Source organism: Aquarana catesbeiana, linkage group LG07 (assembly GCF_042186555.1).
Source record: "Aquarana catesbeiana isolate 2022-GZ linkage group LG07, ASM4218655v1, whole genome shotgun sequence".
NCBI lineage: Eukaryota > Metazoa > Chordata > Amphibia > Anura > Ranidae > Aquarana > Aquarana catesbeiana.
The window spans coordinates 339,967,214-339,983,546 of NC_133330.1; the positions used below are offsets into that span (position 1 = coordinate 339,967,214).

Sequence of the window (16,333 nt, forward strand, 5' to 3'; positions counted from 1 at the left end):
TCACTGTATCACTCGGCCCCCCCCCGGCGCGCTGCGTCATCGGATGTGATTGACAGCAGCGCGAGCCAATGGCTGCGCTGCTTTCAATCTATCCACTGCAGCCAATCAGCGACCAGGCTGAGCTGCAATAGAGATGACGGGAACGAGCAGCGGAGATTCGAGGTGTCAGGTAAGTAAAACGGGCGGGGGCTGGGGGCGGCGGTATTGTCAAAAGTTTTTTCACCTTAATGCATATAATGCATTAAGGTGAAAAAATTTTTACCTTTACAACTCCTTTAATGCATTCTATGCATTAAGGTGAAAAACATTTTATTAATTGCAGCAGCGCCCCCTGAGCCCCCCTTATACTTACCTGAAAATTTGCGTAACGGGAACGAGCACACCAGCTCCGGCCGGTGCCTCGTGTCCTAATTGGATAGATTGGTAGCAGCGCAGCCATTGGCTCCCACTGCTGTCAATCCAATCCAATGACGCGGGAGGAGGGGGCCGAGTCATACATTTGGGGGCTATGGACGCCGAATGCTGGACTCGGGAGTGTGCCCGCAAGGTAACCCCCTCAGGGGAGCGCTTCTCCTAGGGCAGTGATGGCGAACCTTGGCACCCCAGATGTTTTGGAACTACATTTCCCATGATGCTCAACTATACTGCAGAGTGCATGACCATCATGGGAAATGTAGTTCCAAAATATCTGGGGTGCCAAGGTTCACCATCACTGTCCCAGGGGGTTATCTGATGTGGGAAGGAGCCGCGAGATCCGCCTGGGGACCCCAGAAGAGGAGGTTCGGGGCCACTCTGTGCAAAAAAAGCTGCACAGTGGAGGTAAGTATGATCTGTTTGTTATATTTAAAAAAAAAAAAAAAAAAACCTCTACATAAAACATTCCCCATTGGGCACAATGGTTATTCCAAAGTCCTGTTTAGGTAAAAGAGAGTGTAAGAAGCCTTCAATATTATTAATGAAGCGTAGGTTGCCCCTGCCATACAATATGTAGCAGAGGAGGTATGATATGCGTTGGATTGGGCTTGCTGAATGTGCTGTGCATGCAGATGGTGTGCTGTGTGTGTGGAGTCCTCATTGCACGCTGCTTTTCCATAATGCAGATATCATACCCCGCCATGTCAGTGTGCTTTATTGCATCAATTTGTGTTCTGCTCATCATTTTAGTTCTTGCACTCTTACACTGCTCTGGGATTGACGACTTCTAGAAGTGTTACTAAACTAAAGATCAGTAGATTGCGGTCACCAATTTGTGGATTTGTGGTGCTATATTAAAAATATTAACCAAGTAATACCCCCACCCCGTGCCCTCCATGGGACTTGTGTGGTACACAGATTGGCTCTGCCCAGGAATAATAAAAACATCTCATGTGTATAGTCCGGGTTCTTGTAGCAGATTACTGTGAAAGCCATTCCCATACAATCGAAGCATTCGGGACGAAGGAGAGGAAGATTGTGTGTATAGCTAAGGTGCTTTTATCGGACTGCATAGTCGTCCAGTACTTACCCCGGTATACAAATAGATGATAGGCATCAGCATTAGAGGTTTAGAGTGACGCAGAAGCCTGAACCATAGAAAATAGATCTTCATATATAGCGGAGTCACTAATCTCTCCTACACAACCTTAGGTTATGCTTTGTGGAACTGCAAGTCCCAGCACCCAGCTGTTGACATTGGCCGAAATGGGATGGATCTAAAAGGAAAACATTTTTTTATTATTTATTTTTTAAATTTTTGGATAGTGTGGAGATTCATCATCTCTTTTCGACCTGTTTACTGGTACCATTGCAAGTGAAAGAAAATCCCACACTTTGGGTTGTCCCCAGAACAGGAATAGAGGGGAAATCTCCCAATGGGGACACTAGTTCTGGTGACACCCCGGGATTCCCTAATTTTGGAGGGATTTCCTATCACTTCCTGTTTTGGCTATGGGACAGGAAGTTAGTAGAAATAGGGTTAATATTAGAGTACCTTAAAAGTCCTAACAATTAAATAGGTTTTTTTATATATACTGAATATGTTATACATAAGGGATGTGATGCAATAGAATAAGAGGCCAGTATTGTGAATTAAGACAAAACTCATTGTGCCATTTTACCCAACAGGTGCATGCTGGGTCTTATAGTCCACAAAACCTAAACTGATGGGTTGGGGATATTAAAGGCAAAGCTGTGCGTAAAGACTTTTTTTTTTTTTAAGTTCTCATACCTCTGTCACTGTAAAATGCTGCTTTCATAGCACTATGACACGGGTGTGGGAATGATAAACACTATGATACGGGTGTGGGAATCTTGCATGGTTGTGGAGAAGCTGAACCACAATCTGATGTGATTTAGCGGTGAGCTCTCCCCACCTGAATTCCCATTGTGTACGGAGTTGTTGAAGAGAGCACAGAGCAGTGTATGTGTAACAGTCATGTATTTTGTTTTTATTTTGCCTCCTCGCCATGTTGCATCCACCGTGTTCATCTCCCTCCCTTTGCCTGCATTTTTTTTTTCTTTTTCATCTTTAGCACCGTCCGCGCCGCCGCAGGACGTGGAGTGTACCAGCCTTAGCTCCACCGCCATCCGGGTAAGTTGGGTGGCTCCGCCGGTATCTAGCCGCAACGGAGTTCTGACCCGTTACTCGCTGGCCTACCAGGCCGTGACCGGGGAGGACACGTCCCGCCACATTGTGGACAGTATCCCGCCAGACGTCTCCAGCTGGGAGATCAAGGATCTGGAGAAGTGGACAGAGTACAGGGTGTGGGTGAGAGCTCACACGGACGTGGGGGCCGGGCCTGAGAGCCCCCCGGTTATAGTCCGGACGGACGAGGATGGTAAGTGTCCGGGAGGTGCTCTCACCTCTCTGCACAGCGGGCAAGCTTCTCTCACCTTATCACCTGCTTCTTATTTCACTCAACTTTCCCGGGTTGCGGCACCAAGCACTCTATGTGCACCTGAAAAGCTCTCTGTCCTTCCGTATCCTAGTCCTTCTCCTGTCCTGTCCATCTACTCTGTCCTTACCACACTGCTCGATGTGACTGCAGAACGGAACACACCCCCAGTACTAAAAATCTGACAACATTGTGGCAGACATTTGTGTCTTAAGTATGGATTTCCACCAAACAACACTCATTTTCCATTTTGCTGGCTGATTACAGCATGGAATTGTACATTAAACTGGCCGTATCTGAGTGGTGCTTACCATGACCAGGCCAATGAGATGACATTACTATCACTTTACAAATTTTAGCCTTAAACTGCTCATGCAAAATGTCAACCACCTAAACCAATCCACATCGCTACCTATGACCAAACGATTTGAAATTTTTTTCATTGGATGTCCAAAAAGATAACAATAGAATTCTAAAAAGTTGGCAAATTCTGAAAAATTGATTTAATTTTGTGCTCCATTAGGAATTGCAAATTAAAACTTAAGACCCAAACTGTATGGTCACAGCTGGAGTATCTCACCCAGGCATTGCAGTACACCAAGACACGCCACTCTCTTTTGTCGGCAATCTGGGAACCTCTGAAGGGTATTTAGCAACACACTCACTGCAGGCTCCTTGCTGCCTCCTCTATGCAGAGGGCTTGACTAAAAGAAACGTCATCGATACAGTGTATCTAAAATTAGAACTTTTTATTTTTTTCAGTTTTTGATGAAGTGGGGAAGGGTTAGAGCCGCTATCTGTATCAACGCTGGGGAGAATCACGCACTCTCTATTTGTCCTGGTGGCCATTGTCACTGGGACTGAAAGTGAAAGTAAACCCTCCAATCGTTTTCAGCCAAGGAAGCTGCTGTCTTGGCCTGTGTTCAATCATCAACTGCCATGGTGCTGCACATGTGATCCGTTATGACACCAGCCATTGGATGGTTTGGCTGAGAGCACAACCGATGTGACAGTTCCATTTCTGGCATGTGCCGGGAATGTAACTGTTTTTTTTTAATTTGTTAAATCAATGGATTTACTTCTGCTTGAAGGAGAATGAAAATTAAAAATGTTAAGTTGCCACCAAAACAGAAATAGTGGGGAAATCTTCCAATATGGACCTTTCGACATTAGCAGTTTTTTTTTTTTTTCCTTCAACCCAGCAGGCTGAATGAAAAAAAGATTTCACATCGCCATACTAACACATCCGATGTTAGTGCAGCGATCTCCCCGCACACACTGATCAGCGCTCACAGCCATTAGCACTGGGCGGATGCTGCTTTTCTAGCATTACATACACTGAACTTTATGTGTGGCCCTTTGTGATGTCAGGGGCTGCATTAGAGGCCCCCTTTAGCTCATAAGTTGACAACCACTGATTTAGGAAAAGGATTAGCTGCTCAGGCATTGCATTCTGGCCGCTCAGGCACGGCATCATGGGAGTAATGGATGCAGCTCACATGCTCCCCCCATGATAAGCAGTACTGGTTATTTTTTGAGGGCTTCGTCATATGAAGAGAGCAGTGAGGGAGTGCCACAAGGGTAATTTTTAAATTATAGCTTGTCAAGAGAACCTATCACTTTGAGAAATGTATTTTAGGAGAAGTTAGGAGGGGGCAAGGTCTTTTGCATGGTGTGTGATTTGGCTTCCTTATTATTTCCCAGAGTGCCCTGCATTCAAGTGCCTGCCACACAATTACTGTTAAGTACCAAATTATACGTGGATCACACTAACCCTTGATAGTGCACGTCAAGAAGTGCTGGACAGCCTGACCTCTTCTCTGTAGCATAGACTGCTAAGATCTGCTTTCCTTCACTGCTGCAAGTGGTCAATCCTTTGTTTTACACGTTTCTATGGACTTCATTCTGTTTTCTAATGCCCTAATGTTCTAATCTCCTCCCTCCCCTGTACCTCTGCAGTGCCCAGCGCTCCACCCAGGAAGGTCGAGGTGGACTCGGCTAATTCCACATCCATCCGTGTTAGCTGGAAGTCACCTCTCCCCACGAAGCAGAACGGGCAGATCCGGGGCTACCAAGTGACCTACGTCCGCCTTGAGGGTGGAGAACCTCGTGGCAACCCCATCATTAAGGACGTTATGCTGGCTGAGGCTCAGGTGAGTTGATGAGAAAATGATTAGGGTTGTTTTTGGCTCAAGATTTGGACATTTTGGATCTCCACTGGTGTGACCCTTTTCCCACCTCCTCCACCCCCCCACTAATCCTAAGACTAGAGTAACACCTGCTAAAGAGAGTCCTGCAGTACCTGGCGGGGGAATTTACAAAGATTGACAGTAAATTGTGAGCCATCACTGGGGTGCATAGTGCAAGTAGGGTGCAGACAAGAATCGATCACATTGCATGACCAACTATTGACTTGGTCAGGTCCTATTCCAACAATTGGAGGAATGGGTGGCACTGGATTCCAAAGTTGGCTTTCTTTCAGGCAATGTATCATGATAAGGATGGTGTGCATCATTTTTATAATGGGCTGGCAGCTCCCACTTACAAAAAGGCTCTCAGAAACTGGAAGAGGAAGAAAGAACAGGAGGACCACGCCGCAGTGTTGGATCTCCACAACCGCAATGTTGCTCATCGATGACCATGATGCTGATGAGCGAGCCTGCATAGCTGTATATAATACATACATTAATTTTCCTCTTCATTCTAACAGTCTGCCAACGTTAGATCTCCATCCTTTTAAATCCTACTTTTAGATCAAGCCCCAGTGAAAGGGGGCACTTTGGAGTCCTCAAAATGCAAATAAACCCATTTTGCTTGAACCTTTTATTGGAATTAACGCTTTTGAACTTCAGCATTTTGGTGTGGTGCTCCAAAATGCTGAATGTTAGGGTTAGGCCATATTGTAAAGCAGTAATCACATATTCAGTACTTGGGTACCTCCAACTGGTCATGTTTTCAGGATTTCCCTCAGCTCTGTGATATATGAACTGTGGGAGATGAAGGAAAACTTGAAAGCATATGACCTGTTGGTGGGTTCTTCTGGAGTTACTGTCCCATTTAGCAAGTGAAGTCCTATATCCTGATCTTTAGAGCTGTTCAATGACTCCGAAAGTGTTGAAGACAAAAGATCACAATAAACAGCAGCTATTGTTTTCAGGAAGTGATCAGCAGTGGCCTCCTACGTTCTTCTGTCAGGTCATCTTTAGGCAGATGAAAATCCAGCTGCTAAACAGAGAATTACCAACAGAGGTCTCGCCAATAATAAATTTGATTTTACTCCCCGCACCCATCTTTGTAAATTCCTCCAGCATGTCCTGTCCCTCCTTTGCAGAGCTAGTATATCCACTTATTCCTCACATTCCCCCCGACCCTGCCCGCTGTCATATGTGTACATTTCCCATCTATCCCCAGCATGTCGCCCTTCTCATAGAGCCAGCGTTAGCTGCCAACACCCCTGCTTGTTGTAACCCTTTTCCTGCATATCCCATTTACCCCTCTTCTCTCTGTCCCTCCCAGTGGAGACCCGAGGAATCTGCAGAATACGTGAGTACATCTTGTTTGCCGTCCGTGGGAAGGTTGCGTGATCGCGTTGTAAAGGCGAGAGGGCCAGGGGCTGTCACAGAGCCAACTCCTACTGACTGATGACCTCAAATTTAAAGAGCACCTGTCACACCTACACACTTTGTGAAGCCATGTTTGGGCAGGACCAAGTTACAAAGATGTGCACATCATCACCGTCGTATCAGTTTTTAGGACACTTGTACCTTTATCACGTGTCCACACAATCGTTTTTATACTGTGCTATCCTGCAACGTGACATGGGGGTAAAAGCAAGCTTGAGGTTGTAGCACAAACACATTCAAAGCGTTGTTTAGTGCAGTTGGTTGTGCATACCTGTTCACTGTACAGGACTGTGTAGATTTAAAGCCTAACTGAATCTTCAGTTTAATTCACCTAATTGCATCCCAGGTGCATCAAAACAAAAGGTCTGCAAACTGTTTAACTTATTTTTCTTCAGAAAGAAGTAGTAGAGCCGGGGGGTCCAACTCCATTTCATTATGGCTGCCCTCAAAGGGCTCGTTGTACCTGTAAGACTAGATGTCCAGAGCAAAGCCCCCCCACCATCAGAAGTCAAGAGCCCCCCCACCCTCCCTTACATCACAATGCACCCCTCTTATCTTGTGCTGCTGCCGGGAAGAAGCTGAGGTGGAGCTGGGAAGCAGAAAGTGCAGGTTCTAGAGGAGGACCCGAGGAGGGCAGGAGTCAGCTGCCGGAATGTGCTGAATGCTGAGACCGGGGAGGTGGAGATGAGGTGGTGCTGTGGCTGCACAGAGAAGCAGAAGATCTGTACGAGGAGTAATGTCCTCCTCTCTGATCACTGCTAACGGGGGGCAGAGACGAGCCTCTCTGGGGCTGCAGGGAGAAGTGCAGGATCTGGAGGAGGAGTTTTGTTCTCCTTTCTGCTGCCCTCTGCTGAGACAAGTTGGGGTGGAGGTGAGGAGGGGTTCCGCAACTGCAGGAGAGGTTGGAGGGCCACATGAAATGGCCTGGAGGGCCAGATTCAGCCCACGGGCCTTGTGTTTGACTCATGTGTAGTAGAGAATGACCCTGCTCTCTGAGTGGAAGCAGTGTTTTCAATTCAGAAGTCAGACATGCCCCCCCCCCCCCCGATAAGCCAGAACTAGAGTTTTCCTTTTAAAGCAGAGCTCCACCCAAAAGTGGAACTTCTGCTTATCTGATTCCCCCCCCCCCTTCGGTGCCACATTTGGCACCTTTCTGGGGGGAGCGGGTACCTGTTTTGACAGGTACCCGCTCCCACTTCCGGCGGACTTCCCACTTATGGCTTTGTGCATGCGCAGTAGGGACATTGACACAGCTGTGAAGCCGCAAGGCTTCACTGCCGGGTTCCCTTAGGGCCCTTTCACACTGGGGTGGGGGCGGCGTTAGCGGTAAAGCGCCGCTATTGTAAGCAGCGATTTACCGTCGGTATTGAGCCACTAGCGGGTCAGTTTTACCCCCCGCTAGCGGCCGAGAAAGGGTTAAAAACCACCGCAAAGCGCTTTGCCGGCGGTATAGCCGCGCTCTCCCATTGATTTCAATGGGCAGGAGCGGTGAAGGAGCGGTGTATACACTCCACTCCTTCACCGCTCCGAAGATGCTGCTAGCAGGACTTTTTTTTCCCGTCCTGCCAGCGCATCGCTCCAGTGTGGGAGCCCTCGGGGCTTTCACACTGGAATCAAAGCAGCTGCACTTTCGGGTCGGTTTGCAGGCGCTATTATTAGCGCAATAGCGCCTGCAAACCGCCCCAGTGTGAAAGGGGCCTTACCGGCAATGCCGGCGGCAGCTCCTGACAGCTGATGGAAACCTCGGCTGAGGTGCTGGATTCCAGGACAGGTAAGTGTTCCAATATTGAAAGTCAGCAGCTACAGTATGTGTAGCTGCTGACTTTTAATTTTTGGAGGGTGTGGTGGGGGGGCCGGAACTCTGCTTTAATCAGCAAGGAGCATGGCTTTGCTGGTTGGAGTGTCTGCAGAGAGACCACTGTCTCCACACAGAGAACAAGGGTCCTTCTTGCGGCAGGCTGGCAGGGAAGAGGCTTTTTTGCTCAGATTGTGGCTGCTCTGTATAGTCTTTGGGTCATTTTGTTTTGATGGACCTGGATTGTATTTATTGGATTTAAACTGAGACTTCAGTTCGGCTGTAATATTAATACATTAAAACTGCACCTATTAGTTACTCCACATGGAGTAACTGGCTCCATGTTTCCTGTAGGAGTAGGGGGCACAAGAGTGCCTGCAGGACATTAGAGGTTCAAGTATTGTGGGGGGTCCATGCAGGTGCTCAGTGCAATGCACTTCTGATGTTCGTGTTTGTTACAGACGGTCCCTCTTGAGATGAAACAATGCTCATATAAACAGTTGCAGTCATTCGGAATAGTTGCATAGCTCAATGACAGTAGAAATAGGGAGTGCACAATGTACTCCTAGTCCCAGCTGCAGGAATAGCTATGTAATGTTATTATTCATTGCATGGCACAGTTATCTGCTCTGCTGCTGCACAAAGAAAAGGCAAAGGTAATGTGATTGTAAAGTCCTTACAAAAAAATGTATCACACACAGAAAACAATGAAAATAATTCAAATGCACAAAGAAAACCATTGGAACAACAAGCACACAAAGCTGCAGAACAAAAAGCAAGCTTCCATATAAGTGAGTGCCCTTCTTATTACAGTACTGGGAGGGCAGCGAGACCTCTGTGACAGTCCCTCTCCCCCCCGTCCCATAATCATTGGTTCAATAATGGGATATTGTCTGCATTCTGTTCTCTATCCATCCTCCGTCACTGCCTCCTGTTTCTCTGTTTCTCAAGTCCTCCCTGCTTTGATTTCAAGCTTGGGAAGTCACGGGTATTGCATGGAAATTAGGGCTTGAAGGGGGAGGGGGGGTGTGTGCGGAGGGCACAAGGGCGGGCAAGCGGCATCAATCAGCTCTGCCACTTCTCTGCGTCTGCTGGGATGTGATTCTCATTGAATAATCATGGGGGCATAATGATTGCTATCGCTCTACAAATTGCATTTCGCTCTCTCTCTCTCTCACTCTCTCATGGTTTTGGATTTGTTATTTTTTTTTTTTTTCATTGCCAAATCACAAAAAGGTTTGCCGGTGTGCCTGTTGTTTGCACCACTGTATTGCCAGTTAGTTCTGGAACGCTGCATTGTCCACCCCTTTGCAGAATTGCCTGCATATCCATCGATAATTATTCTACAGAGGCCGGGAATCTTCGTACTCTTCTCCTAACATAAGTGATTTGCAGCGCACTGAGCCACTTATCCTCCCTGAGTGAGACTGTAACCTCCGGGAACAAAAAAAAAAAAAAAGCACCTTTGGTAAAAGGCAGAAGGGGCCATGTGTAACGCGTTCCTTCGGTTCCCCCTTCTGTGCAAATGCAGAACTGCATCACTGGCAGCTTTGAGTGTTGGAGAAAAACTTACCGCTCTCTTATTTCCCATATACAGGAGGCCCTTATTACTGGGCTTTCCCCAGAGACCACCTATTCCATCACTGTGGCGGCTTATACCACAAAGGGAGACGGGGCCAGGAGTAAGCCCAAAGTTGTGACCACTACAGGGGCCGGTAAGTACCTCCAATGTTATAGTGAAGAAGAAACCAGTTATGTGTTTACACCCAACTCTGCTTCACTTTAGTTTTGAATGGAGTGGGGGGGGGGGGGGGGGGTGTTAGAATCTCTATCATGTTTTTTATTGCTACCTGTGACCCCCATTGAGGAAATTTCCCTTAGCTTTGTGTTTGTTACACCCCAGTATTATAAAATACAAAGAGGGAGTACACCATCGCTAGGAAATAAGCCAATGTGTAAGGCAAAACATGCTCATCCCTCTGTAAATGGTGAGAGGTGTCTATATATTGCATGTGGTTCAAGGAGCAGTAGGATGAGTCGGAGGACTGTGGATGGAGTAAGCTGCAATGCAGAGAGACAGAGGTGTAACTTGAACCTTCATGGCCCCAGTGCAAGAAATCATGAAGGGCCCCCCACCGGGGCCCGTTACAACCATCGTGGGACCCTTTTTTTACGGTCCTACAGCGGGCCACCTGCTTGCTGTCTTGGGGTCCCCCTACGGTGGCGTGAATGCCAAAGCCCAAGTGCGACCCTCACTTTTGAGACAGAGAAAGGAACTGGGGACCGATTCATTAGTCCCTTTCTTTGCAGTCTTAGCTGCACAAGTGCGACCCTTGCGACCCTGGTAGTTCCGCCGCTGGTATCAGTAGGCTTTTATTTTTGTTTTTATTCTTTACAGTTTTTTTTTTTTTGTTTACATATTTTTTTTTTAGGACACCCGTTGGGGGACGCCTGATGTCCTACTTTTGAGACCGAGAAAGGGACTGAGGACAGATTCATCAGTCCCTTTCTTTGCAGCCTCAGCTGCACAGAATGAATGAACAGGAATAGCTCTGTACAGAGCTTTCCGTTCAGTCATACAATGAAGCATAGTAAACACTGTTTACTATGCCTCAGCTATAAATGAATAGAAAAAAAAAAGTCAGTGGGGGGGGTACCGATCACTGACTATTAAGACAAGGAAGGAGCCGGTAAATTACACATTTACTGACCCCTTCCCTGCTCTCGTCCTGACAGATCCCCTGCAGCAGCCGGCGGGAAGGAGAAACCCAGCAGTATTGCGGGAAGGGGTACGTGGGGGGAGCCAGGGAAGCACACAGGAGCCTGGGGCAGCAGGACAGGGATAGGGAGGTGGCGGGAGCGGCATGTAGAGGAACCAATGCCCTCCATTTCCCTCCTGCAGCCCCTGAATATCTGTGAGAGGGAGAGGAGAAGAAGCAGCCATTCAGCGACCACATGGAGGGATCGGTTCCTCTACATGCCGCCACCCTCACTTGGGGGGGCTGCATGGGGCCATTTTGCAATGGCGACCCCTGTACATACGCCCCTGCAGAGTGAGAAATCTCCAGGCTCCACAATTGTTCAACAAGTCTCTTTACAAAAACCACACATTGAAGTGAATACCCTACAAAAATAATTAGTATGCAGTGCATTTCAAAGTGATTCACCACTTCTTCCTTAGGCTTAGGCCATCTACAGCCTTCCAAGTGAGTAGAAGGATGACTCCTTGGAGTGCTTCAGCTCCTTCATTTTCCAATCTGCAGGCTGGGGGGTGTTGGCTTGACCCGCTACTACCAGGAGATCAAGAACCTTGCTCTTTGATTAGAATCCTAATTAAAAGTTTTAATTCAATGATGTAAGATGCCCTGTAAAATAGGCAGACTTTGGCTCGCTGTTTTATGTTCGTTCCATACAACTGAGTCTGTATCCCTTGAACTTTTATCATTCTAGTGCCAGGCAGGCCCAGCATGGTGATTGGCACAACGTCTCAGAACACGGCCCTCATTCAGTGGCATCCACCCAGGGAGCCGATGGGAGAGATCCAGGGCTTCCGCCTGCAGTATAAACGGGTGGACGAGGAGAAATTCATCACCATGGACTTTGGAAAGAATGATCATCACTACACAGTGACCAAACTGCACCGGGGGGCCACCTACGTCTTCAAACTGTCCGCCAAGAACCGGGCCGGCTTTGGAGAGGAGTACGAGAAGGAGATCTCCACGCCTGAGGATGTGCCCAGTGGGTTCCCACAGAACCTGGCGGTCGTTGGGCTCACTACGTCCACCACCGAGGTGTCCTGGGACCCGCCGGTCTTGGCGGAACGGAACGGAAAGATCACAAACTACACGGTGGTGTACCGAGACATCAACAGCCCTCAGGATATGTTCAACATCACCCGTGACACACACATCACTTTGGTCAACCTCAAGCCAGACACTACCTATGACATTAAGGTCAGGGCAAGGACCAACAAGGGACCCGGGCCCCTCAGCCCCAGCATTCAGTCACGCACAATGCCTGTGGACCAAGGTATGGATGTTTTGAAGGACAGGTCATCTTATATTTTATATTCTATAAAAGCTGTGGAGAGTTTTTACCTATAGCCATTGGGATGTATATAAGGTATGACATTTGGAACCTCCCTCTTTACCTTTTTGTTTTTCCACAACTTTTATAAAATAAAATATAACATTTATAAATAATGGCATTTCCCGTCCTTTTACTGATATCCTGCCCTCCTTTTCCCTGTGTTTTTAGTTTGTAGGCTTTTGGTTATATGTTTGCACCTTTTTTTTCATTTCATTTTTATACATTTAAAAAAGTTTTGGCTGTGCATACACTGATATTTTTCCTTCATTGCTTTTGCAAAACCCAGGGCTTTTTTCTCAGAGGATAGGTGCAGATACTCCTCCTCCCCCTCCCCCCCCCCCCCCCTTCCAAGTCACCGCTTGTCTTCACCCCCTACCCATCTCCAAGCACCATCCCTGATCCCCTGCAGCCAGCCACAAAAAATCCCACCCCCATAAACAAAAGATACCCCCAACAGCAAAATACCTCCAATACCAATAGATCAACCTCAGCAACAATAGATCCCCACCAGTAACAATAGATCCCCTAGCAGCCAGCCTCAATAGACCCTCCAGCAGCAAGCAACAGTAGACCCCCTCCCAGCAACATAAGACCCACCAGCAACAACAGACCCCCCCCCCATCGGCAACAATAGACCCCCAGTGACAATAGATCCCTGAGTAGCCAGCAAATATAGACCTCCCAGAACACTTCACCATCCCTTACCACTACATACATTGAGTGTTTGAGGTTCCGGAACTGCGTTCCCGCTGAAAAAAAGCCCTGGCAAAACCTAAACTTATAGTGTTACGTGCGTTCAGGTCTCCCACAGTACACAGAACATGGAAATACTAAATACCTTTCCTCATCAGCAGTACATAGCAGTCTTGTGACTTCTATCAGTGTCTGGTTAAAGCTTGTAGGAGGATATGGGAGTTTTTGTAATCTGGTTATGATATTCATGGGTATGGATCTCGGGGGTTATACAATGAGCCAATTGCTGAAGAAGTGTATGTTTTGAATTTGTGTGTGGCCTGTTGGGCTTTTGTTCGTGTTTTTTTATATTTGTCAGTGCAAAAATTGATAGATACAAATTTTACAACGAAAAAAAGAAGCTTGTAGGAGGAGTTTTCATTCTCCCCTGATTGTCCTATGAGGCTGCAGGACCCTGACCCTCTGTCTGGACAGTGCTGATTGGCCCTGTGCTGATCACATGCACCCTCCCAAGAAAAAAAAAAAAACTCTAGCAATAGACACCAAACTGAGCATGTGCAGAGTGCCCCCAAGGCTCTGATCTATCAGCAGAAGGATTGGGGACAGTGGAAGAAGGGGCAAATCAGAGAAGACAGGATGAAATGGCCTTTTTTTTACAGAAAGCAGAGGATTAACCCCTTAGGTTCCACAGTGAGGGTAACAAGCATGCTTTACTACATATCCAGACTGATTATACTGCTGTGGGGTTAGTAACATTTTAATTATGACAAGAAACAAATGACATGCTTGTAATCGGTTCCCCGGGTCTCTTTCAGAGCAGATAGATTCCCTTAAAACGTTAATAAAATATCAACATATTGTGAAAATGTGTCAGAAACCCGTATCTTCTCACAGTTTTATTGAATCCCCTCAGAAGGTTTTGTTTTCTCTCTCCCGGCAGTGTTTGCAAAGAATTTCAGGGTGAACGCGGTGATGAAAACATCGGTCTTGCTCAGCTGGGAAGTCCCCGACTCGTACAAATCCGCCGTGCCTTTCAAGGTTAGTGTTCCATAACACGCGGCTCCCACTCTGCTCTTTTTATGTGGCTCTGCTCGAGGTGGCTGAGCAGAACATTGGATGGGTGTGTGGAGCAGAACATTAGGTGGGTGTGTGGAGCAGAACATTAGGTGGGTGTGTGGAGCAGAACATTAGGTGGGTGTGCGGAACAAAACATTGGGTCGGTGGGTGTGCGGAACAAAACATTGGGTGGGTGTGCGGAGCAGAACATTGGGTGGGTGTGCGGAGCAGAACATTGGGTGGGTGTGCGGAGAACATTGGGTGGGTGTGCGGAGCAGAACATTGGGTCGGCGTGCGGAGCAGAACATTGGGTCGGCGTGCGGAGCAGAACATTGGGTCGGCGTGCGGAGCAGAACATTGGGTCGGCGTGCGGAGCAGAACATTGGGTCGGCGTGCGGAGCAGAACATTGGGTCGGCGTGCGGAGCAGAACATTGGGTCGGCGGGTGTGCGGAGCAGAACATTGGGTCGGCGGGTGTGCGGAGCAGAACATTGGGTCGGCGGGTGTGCGGAGCAGAACATTGGGTCGGCGGGTGTGCGGAGCAGAACATTGGGTCGGCGGGTGTGCGGAGCAGAACATTGGGTCGGTGGGTGTGCGGAGCAGAACATTGGGTCGGTGGGTGGACGGAGCAGAACATTGGGTGGGTGGGCGGAGCAGAACATTGCGGAGCGGAACACTGGGTGGGTGGGTGTGCGGAGCGGAACATTGGGTGGGTGTGCGGAGCGGAACATTGGGTCGGTGGGTGTGCGAAGCGGAACATTGGGTGGGTGTGCGGAGCGGAACATTGGGTCGGTGGGTGTGCGGAGCGGAGCGGAACATTGGGTCGGTGGGCGTGCGGAGCGGAACATTGGGTGGGAGTGCAGAGCAAAACATTGGGTGGGCGTGCGGTGCGGAACATTGGGTGTGCGTGCGGAGCGGAACATTGGGTGGGCGTGCGGAGCGGAACATTGGGTGGGCGTGCGGAGCGGAACATTGGGTGGGCGTGCGGAGCGGAACATTGGGTGGGCGTGCGGAGCGGAACATTGGGTCGGTGTGCGGAGCAGAACATTGGGTCGGTGTGCGGAGCAGAACATTGGGTCGGTGTGCGGAGCAGAACATTGGGTCGGTGTGCGGAGTGTGGATTGCGGATGAGTTGTTGCCTAAACTTCACTCTGACCGCCAAGTTTTTGTTTTTTTTTCTGGCGTGGGCTTGATGATTTCTTAATATCAGCACATGGAGCGTGTGCACAAAACATCACCTTATTCTTAAGTATTCCAGATAAACCTCTAAATACACAATTGAAAATGTATTTACACTGTTCAGCTAGTTTTGTGATTCACAGGAAGAATATTCTCCTGTTCCTAATACCACTTTATGGGTCGTCTGCCTGCTCAATGTTTAGCAATGAGTGTTCTGTCCCCCAGGTAAGGGAAGAATAGGGCCTGAAACCAACGCTGTATAGGCAGCTCTCAGCCAACCTGGTCCACCCCGGGGGTTCGCTGGAGGGGTGTAAACAAGTCAAGAGAAAAATCCAACACTTTTCGGGAGCCAGGAATCCCCCTTCATCAGGGCTGAATAATAAGAACATAAAATACCATCAAATCAAAAGGAAAGATGCTGATTTTAATATATAAAGTATGGAATTGTGTGTGTGTGTGTGTGTGTATGTATGTGTGTGTATATATATATATATATATATATATATATACACACACACACACACTATATTGTCAAAAGTATTGGGGCACATAAACTTTAATGGCATCCCAGTCTTAGTCCGTAGGGTTCAATATTGAGTTGGCTCCGCCCTTTGCAGCTATAACAGCTTCAACTCTTCTGGGAAGGCCGTCCACAAGGTTTAGGAGGGTGTCTATGGGAATGTTTGACCATTCTTCCAGAAGAGCATTTGTGAGGTCAGGCACTGATGTTGGACGAGAAGGCCTGGCTCGCAGTCTCCGCTCTAATTCATCCCAAAATTGTTCTATCAGGTTGAGGTCAGGACTCTGTGCAGGCCAGTCAAGTTCTGCCACCCCAAACTTGCTCATCCATGTCTTTATGGACCTTTCTTTGTGCACTGGTGGGCAGTCATGTTGGGAGCATGAAATTGTCCAAAATGTCTTGATATGGTGACTCCTTAAGAGTTCCCTTCACTAGAACTAAGGGGCCAAACCCAACCCCTGAAAAACAACCCCACACTATAATCCCCCCTCCACCAAATGATTTGG

General features: G+C 48.0%; 1 protein-coding gene across 1 annotated transcript in view; it reads left to right on the plus strand.

Annotated features, from left to right (window-relative positions):
• Positions 1-16,333, plus strand: part of PTPRF (protein tyrosine phosphatase receptor type F) — a gene marked incomplete in the record, with an annotated part of 622,098 nt that overhangs the window by 568,123 nt on the left and 37,642 nt on the right. The window contains 6 exon segments of the mRNA XM_073593920.1: positions 2,511-2,816; positions 4,833-5,026; positions 6,390-6,416; positions 9,889-10,006; positions 11,742-12,320; positions 14,014-14,111. Of these exon segments, the coding sequence (XP_073450021.1) occupies positions 2,511-2,816; positions 4,833-5,026; positions 6,390-6,416; positions 9,889-10,006; positions 11,742-12,320; positions 14,014-14,111 (1,322 nt within the window).